Source organism: Aulostomus chinensis, chromosome 20 (assembly GCF_037954235.1).
Source record: "Aulostomus chinensis isolate RoL2024-O1b breed Wild chromosome 20, RoL_Achi_v1.0, whole genome shotgun sequence".
Lineage (NCBI taxonomy): Eukaryota > Metazoa > Chordata > Actinopteri > Syngnathiformes > Aulostomidae > Aulostomus > Aulostomus chinensis.
Window position 1 is genome coordinate 15419060 of NC_141339.1, and position 20149 is coordinate 15439208.

General features: G+C 43.5%; 1 protein-coding gene across 7 annotated transcripts in view; it reads right to left on the reverse strand.

Annotated features, from left to right (window-relative positions):
- The window catches only part of nhsl1b (NHS-like 1b), a 107884-nt gene that overhangs the window by 4690 nt on the left and 83045 nt on the right, over positions 1 to 20149 (reverse strand). For 5 of the 7 annotated variants that reach the window (XM_086189588.1, XM_086189590.1, XM_086189593.1 and 2 more), the window contains exons 2-7: positions 17178 to 17330; positions 13333 to 13460; positions 10466 to 10670; positions 7508 to 7639; positions 2585 to 5896; positions 1414 to 1546 (exon numbers count right to left, since the gene is read on the reverse strand). In XM_086189588.1, the coding sequence (XP_086045714.1) occupies positions 1414 to 1546; positions 2585 to 5896; positions 7508 to 7639; positions 10466 to 10670; positions 13333 to 13460; positions 17178 to 17330 (4063 nt within the window). Of the gene's footprint in view, positions 1 to 1413; positions 1547 to 2584; positions 5897 to 6383; positions 6531 to 7507; positions 7640 to 10465; positions 10671 to 13332; positions 13461 to 17177; positions 17331 to 20149 lie in introns of those variants that run through there. The other 2 variants (XM_086189591.1, XM_086189594.1) reach the window with 2 other exon arrangements.

Genomic DNA, 20149 nt, shown 5'->3' on the forward strand with positions numbered 1-20149 from the left:
TGTTCTACAATTCTACAATTTCATTTAGCAGACGCTTTTGTCCAAAGCGACGTCCAACACAAGCAAGAATTCAGACTGGAGGACTGTTGCTGGCATTATGGTGACATCATGAGGCTGCAGTAAACCACAGGGTGCTTCTTTATATTGAAGCAAATAATCCAAATTAAGGTATATTCAAGAGCAACTTGATGTGAAACTGCATGTGTGGATCGGTGACATACTGTTCCATTACCCTTGGTTTAGATCAGCAAGTGGATCGGCACCATTAGTCCAATATCTCAACTGTGACATCAGTATCAGCACCTGATTCCAACAGTACTGATCTGACACCTCTAGAGTGAACAAGTCAGAGGTGAAGAACTTTTTAATGTTTGGAAGTTGCAAAGTATATGAATCTGAATTTGTCAACCATTATAACATCACATCCACCGCTCCATGTCTCAAGATAAAGAAAGAAGCATTCCTTTCAATCTCACACTTTTTAAGATTGCAACAATAGAGTTCTTTACAGTTTGGTGATGGCTCGTATTCCCACAGCTCTAGCAGGAGTCCCACTCACTGCTGGTTCTATACTGGGCATGGAGGAGAAAACCAAACACAGTTTCACAGCGAGGTTCACGCACACATGCTTCCACAATCTTCATGTTCAATTAGACAACACAGTAAATCACGCTTGGACACATGACCTGTGTGTTAACGCGCACCATAAATACAACAATCTGACGCCGGCAGAAATAAAATCCTGTGAAATGAAATCCTGTGATGCTCAAGAGAAGCGCCTCAGCACGTGACCGTGAAACACAAACTGGCAGGCTGCATGAGAAATTTATGTGTGTTCTCCCTTTGAAGCACGTATGTAATATATGTCAGAGACTGCGGAGAACAAGAGTGGTGTGTTGGAGAGAGAAACGGAAAGTGGAAAAGAGAGAAAGAGAGAAAAAAAGAAGCGCAAGCTGCTCTCGGGTGGCCTCTAACCTAGATTAAGCCCATAGGGTGTCGAGTAGTTAAATAATGAATGAAGCCACAGCCTTTTTTCTTCTTCGTCTGAGAGTGAGCAACGTTGATGTAAAAACACAGATGCCTTGATAAACACTTGACTACAGACTCACGTTGCTTTCTGACCGGGAACCAACAAAAAAAGCAACACTCTTCAGGGCTGGAGACTCCAGAGACCTGCTATTTGACAGATGTGTACGCTAGCAGATGGGACAGCGCTGGCTGAAGTTATGACTGAGAGGGTGGAGGGCAGGAGGAGAGGATGGAGGGGGGATGGAGACGGAGTTCAGGATGTTGTGGTTTATAGGAAGCAGGACTGACAGGCTGACAGCTGAGTAAAAGGGGTTGAAACAAACTCTACCGCGAGAATTGAAGCAGAAGTAGGTGAAGGGATGTGAGAAAAGTGCATCCTGGTACCTGTGAATGGCCGCGAAGAGGTCCTCAGTGGTTCGGGTCCTTGTGGGTGTCGGGGTCACCATGTTCTCCTCGGAGGCCCCGTTTGCTGACGGAATTGGAGATGATTCCGCCGTGCTGGAGTCGAACACCTCACCTGTAAACACACATAGCTGACTCAGTACAACACATCCCCACACTTATGCACCCTCCATCCTGTCGCATTAACCTGGCTGCCTACGAGATGGGAAGTGGTATGGAGGAGGTGCCTGCCTGTCCTCTTACATTCTCTTTACGTCTCTGGTTTCCCCTCTCTCCTTCCTCATCCTTTAGTTTAGCCTCTTCTCTCCTCCTCTTCCTCTCAACCTCCACACTCGCGTCTGAGCCTCGACTGCCTGAGCCGATGCAAGCAGTCTCACTTTACACTCTCCCCTTCCTCCCCTTCATCCCTTTCCCAGATCTGTTCCTCTCCCTCTGATACGATTGTGCCCCTCCCCCCAAACTCCCCCTCCAACCATGAAAAGCATCTCCCTTGGGATATTGTGCCCCCCCCCCCCCGCTTCTCCCCTTCCCCTCCCTTACCTCAGAGTGAGAAGAAGGGATACATAGGGAGCGGGACAGAGTGAGAGAGGGGCTGAGTAGGCTGAGAGATTAACAGGAAAGGAGAGGAAAAAGCAGGACGGGGAGAGATATGGATATTTGGAAATAGGGATGGATGGGGGAGAGGAGTTGAGTTGACAGTGGAGGCTGAAGGGTGAGGAGGCAAACAAAAAGAGCAATGCGGGAAAAGTGAAGGGACAGTGGCCACAACAGAGCTGTGCGAATGAAATGAAGAAGAACGGCTAAGAGAGAGAGAAAGAGAGAGAGAGAGAGAGAGAGGGGTGGATGAATGTATGAGGACAGCACCGCTGTCCCAGTGATAAGCAGCTTCTCCTATTTTCACAGTTTTTAGACCTTTAAAGCTTGTGGTTTCAAGTTTGACTCCTTTGCTTTGGTGGCAAAATTAATTTCACAGCTGCCTGAGGAGCTGGCCACACAGCAGGCACCCAGCAGCGCCACGATTAACCATACAGGATTATCGTATTGGGCTTAAGTAAATGAGTGTTTGGACTGTAACAGTCAGGCTGTTTTGTACAAATATTTACATTTCCAAATCTTGATTTGAGGAGAAGTTTGATTAATCTAATAACCCAACCTGCATCATCTTCTTTGGAGCTGATGGATCCAGTCGTGCTATTCGTTCCATCCTCCTCATCCTCTTCGTCAGCCTCTCCGTTTGTACACGGCTCGTGGTCGAGACTTGCGTCCTGGCTGGGAGAAGCGAAGGTATGAATCTCACCCTGAATTTCTGTCTCGCTGCTCTCTGCCCGAGACTCAGAACTCTCTGAAGTTTCTTCCTCCTCTTCCTCTTCTTCCTGTTGATCACTTTTCTTTTCTTTCTCCTCTTCTTTCACTAGTATCAGCAGTGCATCTACCTCGTCTCCTGTCTGGGCTGTCAGGCTGTGTGTTTCTTCATTTTGAAATGGAAGATGTTCCTGGGGGCTAAATGGTGGGACAAAAGACACTTTGGGTTTTTTGGAGACTGCTGGGGGCTTCTGTTTGACAGGAGAGCTTTGGAAACTCTGTGGGGGTCTCTTTAAAACTTTGTGCCCTTCATCTTCCTGTTTTCCATTTAAAAGAAAGCAACTCCTGTCTTCAGGGTTTCCGTTCAAGACAGAGCAATCTGGTGTGTCATCAGTGATGTTACAGTCTAAAGACAGCTCCTCGAGGAACTTTGTCACAGGTGATGGTGTGGAGTTTCGTGAATGATCTTCTGGAGAGCTGTTTAACACAGGGAGCACAGTGAGAAGCTCCTGGGTCTCTGGCTTCATGGAGTCAACCTCTGTATCTTGAGCTTTGGTCTGGTCCATGGTGCTGTTGATCTCCTTGTCTGGCCGCTTGACTGAACGGAGCTGGACACTCTGCAGTGCAAAGGGGGTGATCAGAGGCTTGGGGGAGTTTGCAGGGCTGTTGGCAATAGCAGGTTTAGAAGCATCCTTGACAGCCTTAATAGCCAATGGAGAGGAGGAATGTGGGACCAAAGCAGGGAGTGGAGGGGGTGGAGGTGGCCCCATGGGGGGGACAGGAGGGGGAGGAGGAGGAGGAGGAGGAGGACTGAAGCTCCCATTCAAGGACACACTAGGGTGGATTAGAGTTTCAGGTGATGGCGGAGGAGGGAATTCTGGGGAGGTGGAGCAAGCAGAGGGTGGTTTCAATGTTTGACCCTGTGGAGTGTTAGGTAACGAGGGTGCTGGTGAAGAAACGGGGGACTCTACATTCACATTTGGTGGTAGAGGAGGAGGGAATGGTGGCGGTGGGCTTAGAGGGGTGCTTGGAGCTGAGGATGAGGGCAGGGGTGCAGGTGGTGCAGGCCCAGAGCTTTTGAGTGAATCTGAGGTGTTGGAAGAAAGGGAAGTGGATGAAGAGGACATGGACACTGATGAGAGGAGTGAGGACTTCCTCTCAGGCACCTTGGGCTTGGGTCGGCTGCCTGAGGGAGACATAGACCTGATGAGTGAAGGTACAGGTGTTCCAGCTGTTGGGGTGTTGGACTGGCTGGAATAGCCACTAGATGGGGAAGTCAGTCGGTGAACCCTGTCTGGGGAGGAAGTGGATGTTTTGGGCTTCACTTCCATTCCTCCCACAGGAACTGGATCTCCATGGTCCTGGTTGTTGCTGTGAATCTCCGTTCCGTTCTGTAGTTCTTCTGGGTGAGACCCAGCTGAAATGTTATCTGTTGCATGGGCCAGAGGAGTCTGTGCCCTCTGGTCCCCATGGTTACGAGGGTATTCCATGTAGTAGCCCCAGGAATCAGCATAATCAGAACGCAAGCTGCTTGTGTCACTGTGAGCAGGAGTCACATGGCATAGTGAGTATGCATTAGACACGCCCCCACAGTTTGCGTTAGCCCCTAGTGATGCTGCAGAGCTTCCTGCACTAATGCTACTCTGACTTCGTGGCCGTAGCACCCAAGGGTCATCATAGTCACTGCTGGGACTATGGGAGGGTGAGGAAGGAGAGGCACCTTTGCCTTTCCCCCCTCTCAACCCCATCTGTAGACTCTGCTGCAAGCTGGCAATGAGAGTCTCATTGAGCATGGCGCCATTAGAGTCGTTATCACCACTAATAGCACTAACACCTCCAAGGGGCTTTTTTGCACCGGGCTTTCGTCTGAGTGAGTCTGTGCGAGCTGGGGGCAGTGGAGGCTTTTTGGACTTGCGTAGGGAGATGCTGCGGGAGAGAGAGCGATCACTGTAAATGCTTCCAGACTCTTCCAGACTGGCCATTTCCCGGCACTCGTACATGCTATGTCTGGTGGCCCGTCCAGCTGCTGCCCCATGCCCGCTGCCATGGCTTCTTGAGCGCAGGCCTGAGTCCAGGTGCATGGAGGTGTAATATCCATCATTGTCCTGGGAGTAGAGTGAACTTGAATCGGTCGTTGTCCTGGAGGACAGCTCCAAGCTGCTGTACAGCTGGTTGATAGGAGTGGAGCAGCTTGAAGTGAGAGTTCTGTGCGGGACAATTACGTTTTCAGGTGTGTCGTAGATCCATTGCTCTTCTGTCAGACAAGATGGTGGAGTGGGGGCCAAGGTGCTGTGACTGTGTACGCTGCTGTCTGAGTGGCCTGACTCGCTGGCAGGTGGGGCTGCAACTTGACTACCATCCTTTATTGTGTGAGTAGGGGTGGAAGTGGCCAAGGCTGGACAGGTAGAGCTGTGAGTGAAGGCTGTAGGGCTGGAGACTGAGGGGTTAGTGTTGGTGGACGAGGCCACACTGAGCGGCCGAGCTGTGGGGTAAGCTGAGACTGAGGATTGGGGATGCTGCCCGGTGGTGTTAAGGGTAATGACCTCAGATGAGCTAGAAAGGGTAGCATTGGGGATGAAGGAGGTGGAATAGGCAGCATGTGGGGAGACCACACAAGCTGGACCACCACCCCAATCGCTGGACTGTGTCCCCCTCAACTCCTGAGACTTGGGCCTGGGCAGGGTGCCTGTCCTTGGGGCGTTCCTCATGTGCACCACTGTATCGTCAACCTGAAGCTTTCCAATCTGCCTCTGGGGTGTATTTTGCTCATCTGACTTGATAGGGGTGCTACTATAGATGGGATCTGCACTGAGGGACACCCTGGCACCCTGTCGGGGCAGACTGTGAAATCGTGAAGGGTCTCCATTAAACTGATGCGGAAGCATCAAGATTCCAGAGCTGTCACTGCTCGAGATGGATATACTTCCTGTTGAAGAGGAAGCAGAGATACCGGCCATCTGAGCAGCAATTCCTTGTCCTCTCTGAGCCCGAATTCTTCTCATAGACGGGGGTACGACCTTCACTTCTTCTGTCTGGCAACTTGAGTCTCGGGTCTGGGAACGACGGAGCATTGAGTTGACGCTCCCAACTCTGCCCAAAGTCGAGTACTGTCCTGGGATGAACATGGAATGTGGTCGTAGCTCTCCCCCGCGTCCTTTTGCTGCTGTAAAATGAAAAATGAAAACAAGGTAACCATGTTGATCATAAAAATACTTCCTGTTTTCCCTTCTTGCTTCACGACGTGTTTTCCCTTCTTCAACCACGGAGACTTCTGGCTGAACTATCAGACAAACTGGTCACAGGGAAGCTAATTAATTTGATTAGCTGTAACCTTGTCTCATGCGCTAATAACTTCTGGTCCTCCTCATTAAGCAGGGAAGGATATGAGGAGTGACAGAGTGAAGAAAAAGAGATTTCCTAACATGCTTCTCCTTCGTATAAATAAATCTAAATGTCCTGTGGGGTCAAGGACAAGCAGTCTAAATCACATATATGGACACAAAAAAAAAGACACACGTGCATGCATACACAATGTTGACATGGTCATGCATGGCCATACAGAGCAGAACATACAGAGTTTAAACAGATATACGCAGACAAGGAGAGACAGAAAATGCACAAAAAGCCCACGACACAAACGCAGAACGTACCAGCCTGTAAACAAACAATTTGAAGGATGGGTAGTAAAATAAGAGAGAATGTCTAGTGTGTCCCATCTGTGGTGGCTCCCCTGTTGATGCTCGTATTCCAAAACACACACACACATACACATACACACACTCTGTTTCTTCTCTCGCTCCTGCTAAAACCACACATACACTCTCTTCCTCCTTTGCTAAAAGCTAGAGTGACAGCTTGGCTGCTGCTGCGATAGATTAAGCTGCAGGTCTACTTCGCAGGCAGTGCAAGGAGAGGGAGGGAGGGATTGAGCACTGGGACAATTACCCTGGCCCAGTAATCATGACATTCAGAGGCTGTCGTCAGCTGGGCACTAACCAGACTTTAAAGCTCTTTTCCTATCGGTCGAAGTGATCTTATCTCACAGAGAAGTGACATTCTCTTTAAACGCTGCTGCCATCCAACAGCTCACACATGTGAATAAACATCAGCCGAGCTGAGCCATCATCAGCTTAGAGCTTATCACTCTGTGGCTGATGAACTAAGCCTGGAGACCCCTGAACCTTCATAACTGTTTTTAATAACATCTTTGTTCAAGCACAAGAAATACAGATATGCTTTAGGTGTTGACATACTAATTGTCGGCTGAATTTGGTAAATATGATGCACGGCTAAGATTTTCTGAATGGCCATAAGATTAAAACACACACACACACACACACACACACACACACACACACACACACACACACACACACACACTCTCTCTCTCTCTCTCTCCGCACAAACAGGGCTGAAGTGACATCACCTCAAGGGATTATGGCTCAATAAGTATGAAAATTCTGCACTTCAACAGGAACATTTCAGATTATATTATGATAGACATTTCTCAGGAAAACAAGAGGTAAAATTAAAAAAAACAAGTGAAAATGATTTAATAAATGGTTCTTGTGGACATACATGATACTTGGGGTGGGGAATGAAAACACAACTGTGCTTGTGCTGAATTTCTTTTCAACCTAACATATTCAAGATAAAAGAATAAATGAAGGAAGGGAGTAAAGAAGTGATGGAAGATGGAGGGATGCTTGTCCAGAGTGTTGGTACAGGTCTTTGGACAGCAGAGGGCAACATTTTGCCCCACAGTAATCCATACCTAGCTCCTGGTTGATGTTCTCAGGCAGCCCTGATATAGTCTTTCTGCGTTTGACCTTCTTGGGCCGGCGGGACACGGTGTCAGTGTTAATGAGGGAGCGCCGGATGCTCGCCTGTCGGTCAAACACTGCCCCTGGTAGCCGGGAGGGCGAGAGCAAGGCAGGCGGACACACAGGCAAACAGCAGTCGGTTAGTAGAAGGAACAAACTCAATGACATGCAGGTTTTTATTTATTTTTCATGCAGCGGGTCGGGGAACCTTAAGGGATATTTCAACCAAATTACATAAGAAACAACATTTTTCTCTCTCGTGGTTTCTTTTTTAGATGCCATTTCCAACACAAATGAGTTCCCTGGGTGTTTCTACAGTCAATTTTTCACTGTAGTTATTTGTTGTCGTGAGTAGAACAATCACAATTGTTCTGTACTGTGGTAGAAGCAGAAATCTCAGAGGAACATATTCAATCTTGGGCAAATACATTTGACAGATACCACAAGTAGTACTTGAGAAAATGTTGCTTGTGTATGTGATTCGGGGGATTTAACTCTTTCATCAGCCTGAAGTACTTTTCAGAAGCCAAGTTCAAACTTGCTTAAGGCTGCAAGGACTTGACTTTTGACCCACGGGCTGATGATTTTATTGTTGTTGGTGTAGTTATTTTGCAACACTAAATGTGAGAAACAGAACCGTGGAGTACATGCTCTTGTCACAAACACTTAAACACACACACACACACACACACACACACACACACACACACACAAACACACAAGGCAGATGTGAAGCATGTAACCAACACTCATGCTGTCATTCGTTGATGAAAATACCTTTCACTGAATCCCTGTATTTAAGTTGGGTTGTATATTGTCCTTGTTACTCAAGTTTTCATGACATAATTTATTATTGTATTCATTATATATAAGATTATATAATCTAACAACAGTTTTAACTATGGACATCTGATGTAGCTTTTAAATAAACATATATAAAAAAGGCAGGTCTGAGATTATGAATGCCACTGAAGGAGTTGGAATATATACTCATAGCTTTTTGTTCATACTTGATCATTACAGTCATGTTTCTGTTCCAACAAATCATACTCGCAATCATTTTTAATGCTAAATGTAGCTTTAAATTTAGCAGTAAATAGTCAGTAAATAGTCAATTATCACTAAGTTACTGCCCTGTTTCTTAGAAGGAAGGTTTCACCAGGAACTGCACTTTCTAGCTAGCTGTTAACAGCCTGCAGGCGTTCAGGGGGTAGAAAGTGATATGAGTACAGATTGTGTCTCACACATTCTCCATAAACATGACAAAGTGTGTGTGTGTTTGTTTCACTCGCCCTAATGAAAAGTGACAGCAGGTGAAGTCAACAGTGAACACATTAACTGCTCATCAGTATCTAAAAGATGGCTCAATCACAGGAATTTTGGCCTTGACCTCAGATAAAACACAGAGGTTCATAGTGAACTAGAATATATTTTCACTGTACTTTTACATATCAAACTCAAAATTTAACCCCAGAAATTGCAGAATGAGATGTTTTTATCAGTGTGTATGTGTGGCGGCTAGCACTGAAGTTGTGACATGCTAACCAGGGAATTGTGTTGACATATTTTGCCATGCTCGACAGTGCGTCTGTCAAACGCCCTGCGAACTGACATAAAGTCAGTGAAAAGCCTTGACCCTCGGATAAGCTGTCAAACCATTTTTCGCACATAAATGCTCGCTCACACTCACGCATAAAGCAAGGTGAAGGTCAATATCACAGAGGCATGATGGAAGGGGGAGAAATTACTCAGAGATACAGGAGGAGATGCAGACATCCATGACTGACATGTACAGTTTTTCTGCTCAGTGGATGAGTGGATGCAGTAATTGAGGAATCTGTATCTACTCAGCCTCACAGGGCTGATTTAAGACACAGTCAATTTTCCTTTCATTTTATTGAGTTATGAAGTGTGATAAAAAAAAAAACAAACACAAGATACAACATGTTAGGGGTGCACTTTAACGGTGTTAAAGTGATGGAAGTTTGTAAACTTATTAAAGACTTTCAGCTGTTCCAGATCAGCCATCATTTACACAATACTTTTGTGGGAATATTTTGTGAAAGCACCAACAGTCACCCCTACAGTACTGTCAAAACAACAATTTCGAGGTAAGGAAAATATCGATTCATTTAAGTATCCTAGCTTTTTTCTTTTTGGTGTCGTGTTTCGATGTTTTTCTGAGAGCAACTGCTTCATCTCTGCTTGCTATCACTTGCATCTTCAAAAACAACACTGGCAGCTTAAAGTTGCAGTTAACAGTTTCCTTAACTGCAAAAAGTCAGTATACATGTTTTCAGCTTCAAAGTATTTGATTTTTCCCCAAATTTTTATTTACAACTGATATGTACCTGCCCATATGGAGAATTTTTTGTTAAAATTTCCAAAACATTTGGAAAAGCCCATAAATCCTAAAATCATACATTTACCACATTGTGTTTCCCCTCATCATAACTTTTGCAGCTTGTAGATTCAGTCTAGGTTTCTTTAGGACAGTTTTCCGCATGAGGGATGTTTAATGGTTCAAGTTTTGTTGCGGGTGCAATTAGCATTTTGCCCTAACATTTAAAAGTCCTCCAGACTAAATTACTGTCTGATAAAACTCATACAAATGATGTAGAATGAAACAAAGTCAAACAATAATTCAGAAATTTTGTAGAATTGTAATACTTAAGACTTGACCTCAAAGTATCGTGACAAGTATGAAAGCAAAAGAGACAGTGTGTGACTGCAGATAAGAGGTTGATGTTATAGAACACACCAGAGATGTTTGAAGCCAGATCCAACTAGTTTGACCTACCTACGTCACTGTGCTACATGACACTAGAGGAGTGGGATGTTTGTTTTCTAATGGGGGCTCTAGTGATTGAGAGATGGTCGATAGGGATGAAGATGACCTTTTGTCATACCTGTGACATTGATGGCGACTATGTCTGTGGGCACAGCCTGGGCCGTCTGCCTCATCTTCTCTTCTGGGGTTGGGAGGGGTGTGGCTTTGGTCCATACCACCTGTCCGTCAACTTCTGAAACATCCCCTTTGTCACCTCCTCCTTGCAGGGTCTGGGGCCTCATGGAGTGCTGAGATTTGTCATCCTCCACTGATGAAGCTGTGGACTAGAGGGGAGAGAGTGAGAGAGAGAGAGAGAGAGAAGGTTAAGACATAAAACATGAAGCAGGGAGCGATGAGAGTCGATTAAAGTACGAGAAAAAGAGGAGACAGATAATGATAAGAGGGAATGAAAAAGACAACATGTAAGTCAGATTAAAAGAGGAAGAGAAATGAACACAAAAGGGAGGAAAAAAGATACAAATAAGGGAAATAAAATGATGGTGGAAGAGATGAAACCAGGGCGATGAAAGGCAATAGAAGAAGAATTAGAGCCCAAACATGATGCTCAATAAAAATCCAGAGCAAAAAGGTCAAGAAGATACTGGGAGCAAGATTAAAAACCAAATAAAAACAATCAAACTTAATTGTCTAAAACTATAATTGACTGAATGTTCAGGCTGTAATGTCATACAGAAACTTTAATAAACCACACTAGCATGACCTTTAGAGGACTTCTAAAATCAATCATACTAAAACAGACACCCACACACACCCACACACAGGCAATAATCAGAGCAAACGGAGCGGCTGGAGATGGCAGATTAAAAACGCCATTGATACAACAGAGAGGATCATTCATGTGTGGAGAACTCTTCACTCTAAGTTCTCCATCTTTGACTCAAAAGAACAACGATTGGAATGAACAGGATTAATTAATTGACATTGATTCTGCTTATCAGTCTGATTTTGTAAATTCCCTAAACAAAGGGGTGCACAAACCTTTTTACCTCAGTGGGGCAAAATGAACAAATTGTGTGTTGTTACAACACCTTTTTCTGTGTAACGCCGTCTCTGCTTTTAAATTCCCTTGTAGGATTTGGAATTGATGATCTTGGAGTCATACAGTGTGGATTCTCAGAGGTAACAAAGCCAGTTCTCTAAAAATTCCAGTTTCAAATTCCCATCCCTGCTAGAGACTCAGCCGATAACTGTCTGATTACAGCATGCAGACTTGAAAATGAGCCTTTAAATCAACAGCAAAAATATCTGCAAGTCAGAATCATCTCCATTTGAGCCTGGTTGTACATACCCATTGAGTCCAAACGTTTACCCAAATTATCCTTCATAAAGATTACAGATTAATTCAGGGAGCAAAATCATGCATCCTTACTTTTGCTACATCGTCCCATCAATGATCACATGAGGAACACCTGAAGCTTTACCGCCATGGAACAAATTCTGACAGAATCTCCATCATCTAACCCTGCTCGTCATTCTATGTGTCCACTACTGTTTATCACAAACATCCAAGTGACTAGAGAAGACGGCTATTGTTGCCCTTATGCAGACCGTGCATGCATGGATGAGTAAATTGAGGGAAGTAATAGAAGAGAGAAAGGAGGGGAGGATGGACAGAAAAAAACTCAACATACAGAATTAGTAGCACACATGGCTTGTTATTTTGCATTGTTGTGGCTCATGCAGGAGTTCGCCTTCTGAAGCTGCTGTCAGGTGGAGTTAGGCTTACTGGACTCAGGACAACAGGATGTGACGGGGATGAGAGGAGAACAACAGTGGAACAGGGGAGTAGGGGGGTTAAAGAGGAAGGGTACTGGTTTAGGGAGCGAGTGTGCAGTGGAGACAACTAACGAGGGCTCTGGGAGGAGAGTGCAGAGAGCAAAAGACAATAGTGATGTTATAAAGGTCAAGGGTTGGAACCAGGGGAGGGGAATCAAGGGGCTCATTGGGACAAAAGAGACCCTGATAATAACAGAGAGAGGCCCTCTGACCCTGGCAGGACCCCTCATGTCACGTGTGGATGTTTCTTACGGTGAATAATGGCGAGCAGAGGAGGAATATCTGGTGACATACTAATGATCTGCACCATAAATGACAGCTTCTGACTGCCTCCTCTTCCTCTCACCCTCCTTTTCTGTCACATTAGATAAACAAGATGAACGTCATATCGTTGTAACTAATCGATGACATCAAGTGTTTATTCTCTAATTATTCTCAAAGTACTGACAGAACATTCAGCTCAGGCCTGCTTCGTCATTATTTATGACGGCACTGGTATTGGTTATCAATGCAGCAATAATCCCAGTCCAATACAACTGAAAGAGGACAGTATCAGCTGAAACATTCAACTGATGGAATATCAAGTTTTGTAAATATTGCAGATTTTCATGATGGCACATCCTCTGAATCGTCTGTGTAACTACAAAATGATATATCAAACTACCACAGTGACAGTATATTCAAATAAAACTAATAGCAAGATATCTGGTTTGATAACACAATAACTTGGTTTAAGTAAATCAAGGTTGACCAATATAGGTTATTCTGAATACATACACAGGTATTTTTGAAGCATAATTCCATGACATCTCTTAAACTTTCTCACGTTATCATTTAGTCAAATACTTCGCCTGGACTGAAAATGTGTATTTTCAAATTCAGTAACTTTTCCAAGTTTATCATGAATGTATAAAGTCCAGGATTGTGGTGGAATGAAAGTAGCATTTGTGTAAAACAAACAAATACTGAACATCCTTCAGATTCAGCATGTATTTCTGTTTCTGACCACTAGGGAGCAGAACGACACCATCAGTGGAGGTGAGTTTAGGTGGCGCCGCTGTGAGCACACACTCCTGGAGAGTGTTGGGTGTGTTTCAGAAGAGGGTGAACATGGATCCCATCATGTAAAGATGATGGAGGTATGTGTACCTTCTTATCATTGTCATCGTCTTCATCATCCTGCAGGCTGCTGGAGGACTGTGGCGGGTCTGAAAAGATGGGACCCTGCGAGTAGTACTGGGAGCTCCGGAAACCATCTTTCCTCAACTTGTCACATTCTGGATGACACACAGAAGAGAGAGAAACATGTCAAGGAGGAAATATTGAACCTCTGATCGATCTGTGGATCAAACAGGATTTTGAGGAGATCCGGAGACTCATTATGATAATTAATTAATATGAACTATGATCAAAACCATTACATTCCCTTCATCATTCACTGTTTATGGATGTAAGACATTTTTATAATACATTCTTTAATACAATTTGTTGTTTTAAATGTTTTAATACATTAAACAATCAATACAAACACAACACTCATTATGTATGCAAGTGGAGTTGTACATTCAGCATAATTCAGACAATTAAACAAACACAGCTGTGGAACTGTGGAACACTTCTCAAATGCGTGCGTGTGTGTGTGTGTGTTGGTGTGTGTGTGTGTGTGTGTGTGTGTAAGTGGGTGTGTGTATGTGCGCATGCGCACGCATGTGTGTGTTTCAGGCATACACTCCCTGTTGGATGCTGCCAAGCGCTGATCACACCTCGTCTTTTCACCAACTGCTGTGACGGGGATGTATGGTGTGTGTGTCTGTGTGTGTTTATGAATGTGTGATAAGATGTATGTGTGAGTGTTTATGCGTGACCAGAAGAGGGAGTATCAGTTTCAGTCTGTCACATACAGATGGCAGGAGTGTCCCTCCTCCCTCCATTTAGCACATCATCCTTCTTTGTTTCTCTTTGCAAATATCTACAAATGGATTTCTTGTGTTTTCATAGCTAAGTACCTGCATAGTACTACGTTTACATGCTAAACTAACTGTGTGTGTCTGGCAAACCCTCGCTTGTTAATCATATTGATATAAAGCAAAAAACGTTGATATCTGCAGCACGTTAATGTTTATTTGACTTTCACTAGGTTAGTCTTTAAATCTTACATTTGATCCAGTAACCTTTAAAATAAAACCTACCCAGTATTTTATCTTCATTCATGCAACAGCTTTTTTAATTCATTGCAGACGTGTACGAAAACACACTCCTCACTAAAAGCTTGGCAACTCAAAAATGCTGCCTTTTATTTTCCATCTTTCTCCATATCTAATTATAACCCATGTCAGTGGAGGTGCATGTATAATACTGTCCGTTAATGGCTCCTAATGGGTTTGGGAAAGATAGCAACTGTGACAAAAAGCTGAGGTGGTAGCGGTGTGGAAGAGAGGATTTTTAAAGCGTGATGATAATGAGGATGAGGATGATGATGACGGGGAGGAGAGCTGTTCAGATGATTGGTGTTGAGTGATCGGGGATGGTTGATTAAATAAATAAGCTCTAATATGCTCAGTGTCTGTTGCTAGGCAGAAATGACAACAAGAGAGTGGGAAGAGACATGAGCTAAGACAAGCATGGCGAAATAACAAGTTTTGGATAGAACATCCGTACACTGTAATTCAGCTCTACATTAATTCTAATTTTTACAAATGCTGGAGTTTTTTTTAATATTTTCTTTATAAAATTTCATACACAAATATTGTATCAAAATTTGATTGCCAAATTCAGAAATATTGCATGTAAACAACTTACAAATAACATATTGCAACTAATGTAATTTGTGTGCAAAAAGGTTCTAGTTTTAACAAAAGTGAAGAAATAATTCTACTTCTTCTTGTCACTGTGGTATTAGAAAGTGGCTTCTAATTGCCTTCTCCCTGTATGTCAGTGTACATGTACATGCATTTGTACACAATTGTGCAAATACAAATGTAAAGCAATGCAGTTTAACATCATCAAGACATGCAGTTAAATGAAATGATCTCAATATTCCTCTGTTATCACAGAATGCATAAGTTTTAAATGCAGTTTTTCTGTGTCTGATTAACATGCCAGGTAAATATAAAAGATCCGCTTAGTGGAGGTGTAATGATTTATGTAGTAAACTTCTAGTATTTGGAGCCTGAGTACAATGTAATGAACGGTAAATGCATTTAGTTGATGATGTTTCCCGTCACAAGTTTCTTTTGCAAATTTTATTTGAACCCATCTTTAACATTACCCTATATATGAAACCAGCTTTTATTAGGCTGGTAATGATGCGATTGGATGATGATGATGATGACGATGAAGGTAATTTGTCTTTGGAACGACGTTAGTGAAAGACCTGAAGCCCAATACTTGGCAATTATTGACACTCATCATACGAGTGTTACGTAACTTCCCCGGCAGATTTCGACCATGCCCGCACGTTTTCTGTCGCCAACGACCCGCCTGCAGTAGTTCACCTTTGAGTTTAGACCCATGTGAGCGTCCCAGAGGATGGACACCAACATCTGATTGGGTATTGATTATTCTGGTGTGCAGCAAACCCGTGTCTGCTGCCATGTGCCACGTTCATCTGCCTGCCACTGAACATTGTGATCATAGGAGTTGCAGTAGCTGTAAACACTTTACCCTCCTGATTCATCATCTAAAAGGTAACACTGTAGAAATACTGTTGGCTATTGCAAATTTACACAAATAATGGGATTAAACAATTTAATCACTGTATTTTAAGTGACATTGGAGAACCGTAAATCCTTAAAAAGAAAACAAAAAACAATTCATTCTAAACTTCCTGGGAGTGGACAAGCAAACAATGTCAGAATGGACAGCACAGGTGTTCTCATTGGACACCTGTTGGCTTTCTGTTGGGACCCCTGGGGCTTGGTGGTGATGACAAGATGATAGGGCGGTGTGATGACAGGATGGGGAGGGGGGGGTTAATCCTAAATCCCAGGTGGTGTTTGCATACTAAGCAACATCAATATTGCAGGAAGTAATACGCACAAAGGGTTCAAACAATGGGAAAGATAAAAACCCTGAGTATTTGTGTGAGTCACCTACACACTCACACCATAAGCATAAGGTTACAATGTCTACTCCCCCCCCTCTTCTTCTTCATCTCCTCTGTATATGTACACACTGCATTTCTCACACCAACTTCTCCAAAATGTTCTGGGAAACTAGTGGGCAACACGACTTACCTCCTGCTGTGGGAGTTTGTTATTGTGACTTTCCATATTGGTTTGACAAGAGGGTTGTGTAACTTTAAGACTGATGGTGCGGGAGGGGAAAATGATGTCACACCCTTCTGTAGTTGACAAAACATTGAGCTGACCACAAATAACAGGTGTGTGCATTTTTTAAACACAAGACACAGAGATGGCATGACCTTGCAAAGGGAAACGGAGAAGGCATAGCAACTTTCAGAAGCTGCGTTTCTATTTATTTTTAAAGAAATGCACAATGTGGGATTTCTCAATGGACACGATTATTGATAATTCAGTCAGAAGCACTTTTGTCAAAAAGAAATTGACATTGAATTTTACACCTGCTTAAGGTGGTTTCAGCCTTTTTCGGGATAAAGTTAATGTGTTTCCATGGGAAAACAACAGGCTCAGATGTTAGTCTCCCAGTGCAGCATTAAGACACAAACACAGTGGCTACACCTTCATTATACACAGTCTACAGGTACTTTTAAGTTAACAGAGCATGCTAACTAGCTGCTAGCCTCCATGCAGCTGTAGACAGAGGCTGCAAGAGTGAGCGCAGTTCCTACATATGTCATGAAGGCCTCACTACTGTAAAGAGCACCAACATATGGATAAAGAGACAATGCAACATGACATGAGGCCAAAGTAAGCCAAAAAAGTTGCTAGTTAATTATCTATTAGTCAGAAATGAGTTAAAATATTTCACATTTTTTGACTCCTCCAACTAATTCCTTGTCTAACAACCCTTACCTCGGAGTGCTGTCTTCAGGTTGACTTTGGCCTGGCGGTGCAGGTCTTCTACACAGGGCGGCCTGCTGCCTGGTAAGAAGACATTCTCCTGCTGGTGCCACGGAGCTGTGTAGTGGACCGTCCACTTGCTCTCCTCATCCAGGTTAGACACCGCTGTGGAGACACACAGATCACGGTAAGATAATTTTTACAAGACCTTTCTTCAAAAACCAAAATCATTTATTTTCCGTACAGTCGTAGTCTGTAGATATTTGCTAAGCCAGTCTCGCTAGGCTAGACATTTCATATTCCTATCTTACTGAAAAGATAAAAATGAACCAGTGAATATGATCTTTTCCTCTAAAAGTTAGAGCAGTTTAATTTAGAAGCTTTGTTTCTATCAGGGTGAAGAGTAGAAGGGGACAATGAGGGCGTCTTACATCGAGGTGTCAGTCTCCGCACCATCAGCACGACACCTAACTGAGACATCCCACAGGAGGCCACACACATACACACACACACACACACCTCAAAGAAGCAGTGAACAACTTGGAGGGAACTGACTATCTGACAACACAACTCACAATGACTAAAATCTACTCAAAAAAGCTACTGTATCGGAAAGTAGTTAAAATAAATACATAATTAAAACAAATGGAAAATATGTAATAAACAAAAAATGAGCCAAATTTTTGTCGCCTAAAACCATAGACTAGCTATCGCTCAAAGAATTTCAACATTATTCAATATTCATTCACAACTTAACAACCATTCCAACCACACAGACCAAACAACCATGTCCACACCTCCTCAGATATCATCAGGTTAGTATCAACCGGACATTTTGATGCTGATCTTTCCACTTGTAACGCCGTAAACTCAGCCTTCTTTTAGAAGAAAATCGCACTGCAGTACAGACTCTGGCAAGACTTACCAAGAGAGCGTATCCATGCCAGAGTAGGTGATCGTGGGTGGAGGGCTATCTCCATTTACCAGCCAAATATTTGTCTATGTGTGTGTCCCTCTGTTGACCAAAACAACTGTCCACCTAACTGGGACAGAAGGAGAAGTCTGGAGGAACCAGAGGAAGGGGACGGCTCATGAAAAGGGACGGGAGTGTTTTGTTTGTGTTTTTTCACAGGTGCAAATGAGGATGGATAGCATATGTGTGTGTGTGTGTGTGTGTGTGTGTGTCTCTCGGGGGAGGACAGAAGCTTTCAAGGTAGTGGGGAAAGGGTGGGGGTCTACGACTACAAATTGGTCGTAAGGGAAAGTGTGAGACGTGTATGTAACTGTTTGACAGATAAAACAGGTTAATCTAATAGCGTCTGCAAAGGTTCAATTCTAACGAGTCTTTGCCCAACATGAACAAGGTACCACAATGTTTATGGAACCAGTAAATTTCATTTAATTATGAAAGGTGCTGCCGGGCTGCCGGAGCCTTAGCGTCTATCTCTACCACTCCATGAAGAACTGCCGTCCATTCTCTGCTTCTGCAGGGTAGGAGAGGGTTCATTGTCTTTATTCGTGTCCTTACTCACACCTTTGATTCATTCACAAATTTATTCAGTTTTTCCCTTCCGTGTCAGCAGCTACCTTCAAACCTGGTACACAGTCTAGCAAACCACGAACTGCCAGCCCATTGGTCGATTGTAAGTGCGGTATATTTTGCATCTCTAGGAATGCAATAAGCAACATTAATAAGCACCAAATTTTTTTGATTAAGGCAATACAACAATGATGCGATCAAATAAACAGAGCCATGTTATTTATTGTATATGTGGGTGTGAAAGAGGCTCTAGGCTAAGACTGAAATTAATGTGTCAATAAATAAATAAGGCTCCTTTGGAGGCTTTTTTTTTTAACTGATTGTGTTCGATTCGATTGACAAGAACAAATTTATTCATTTATCAAAAAGTATTTTTTTCAAATGAAGTGTCTTTTTTTGGTCATTTATAATCAAAAAAATTTAGAGTATTTGGGATTTAGAGTGTCGGAGTGCCAAAATAAGCATTCTGAACGTATCACTTTGGGTTCTGGGAGAATATGACTTCAAATTTTCCTGAAATTTTTTAGACTATGCTATTAATCAATTAATTGTGTGATTAACTGAGAGATTAGCTGTGTACTTTGAACTGTAGTTTCAGCTCTGAGGGCAATAAAAGCGGGACCTGACCGACAAATTAGATGGTCGATACTAGCCAATATTAGCCAGCTGATGTGAATACTTTTTAAGAGCAGACAGAAGTGCTCTGATGTTATTTTAGACAATATACATTGTTCTTTTTAAATTTTAACCTAACAAAACAATATTGGCCAATAAATATGTTCACTGACTTTGTTCGTTCCCAATATCGATATCGGCCCTTAAACTTCCATATCAGTCCAGCTTTTGGTATCCTAAGTTACTGTGAGTCAGTTACATGAGGTAGCTGAAGGTGTGATAGCGATGACGGTGTAAACTGCAAGACTGTCTATTTGTAAACGAGGAACCACTGCTATTATGTGACCCCTCATACAGTCTTGCTTTCAGTGGTCAGAATAATCGATCAAACACAACACGAGGCAAAACTTGCCTGACCTTGCCACCGGTCCTGGACAGATGCACGAGACACAACAGCGCATGGATGATGCAAAAGTCAAAAAGTTCACTAGTAGCAGGTCTGAGTCGAATCTGCAGTGACCTGACATCCCAGCTGTGGAAGCACAACCTTAAATCAGCTTGTCATGATTAATAAGGAACGGACACTCTCCTTTCCTAACATTTCATGTTTCACACAGACACTCAGCACAGGTAGCCGTTCCCCATCCTCCCATCTGAGTGAAAAGGCTTCAGTCAGACTATAGGCGCACCAAGGACATGGAGACTATGGACACAAAGCCTGTATTGTGTCTCCGCATCAGTCCCCACATCAGGCCTTTCAATGCCACAATACCCTCAAGCCCCTCAACACACACGGTCTATGCTGGACTGTGGCGCGAAAGTCTTTCAG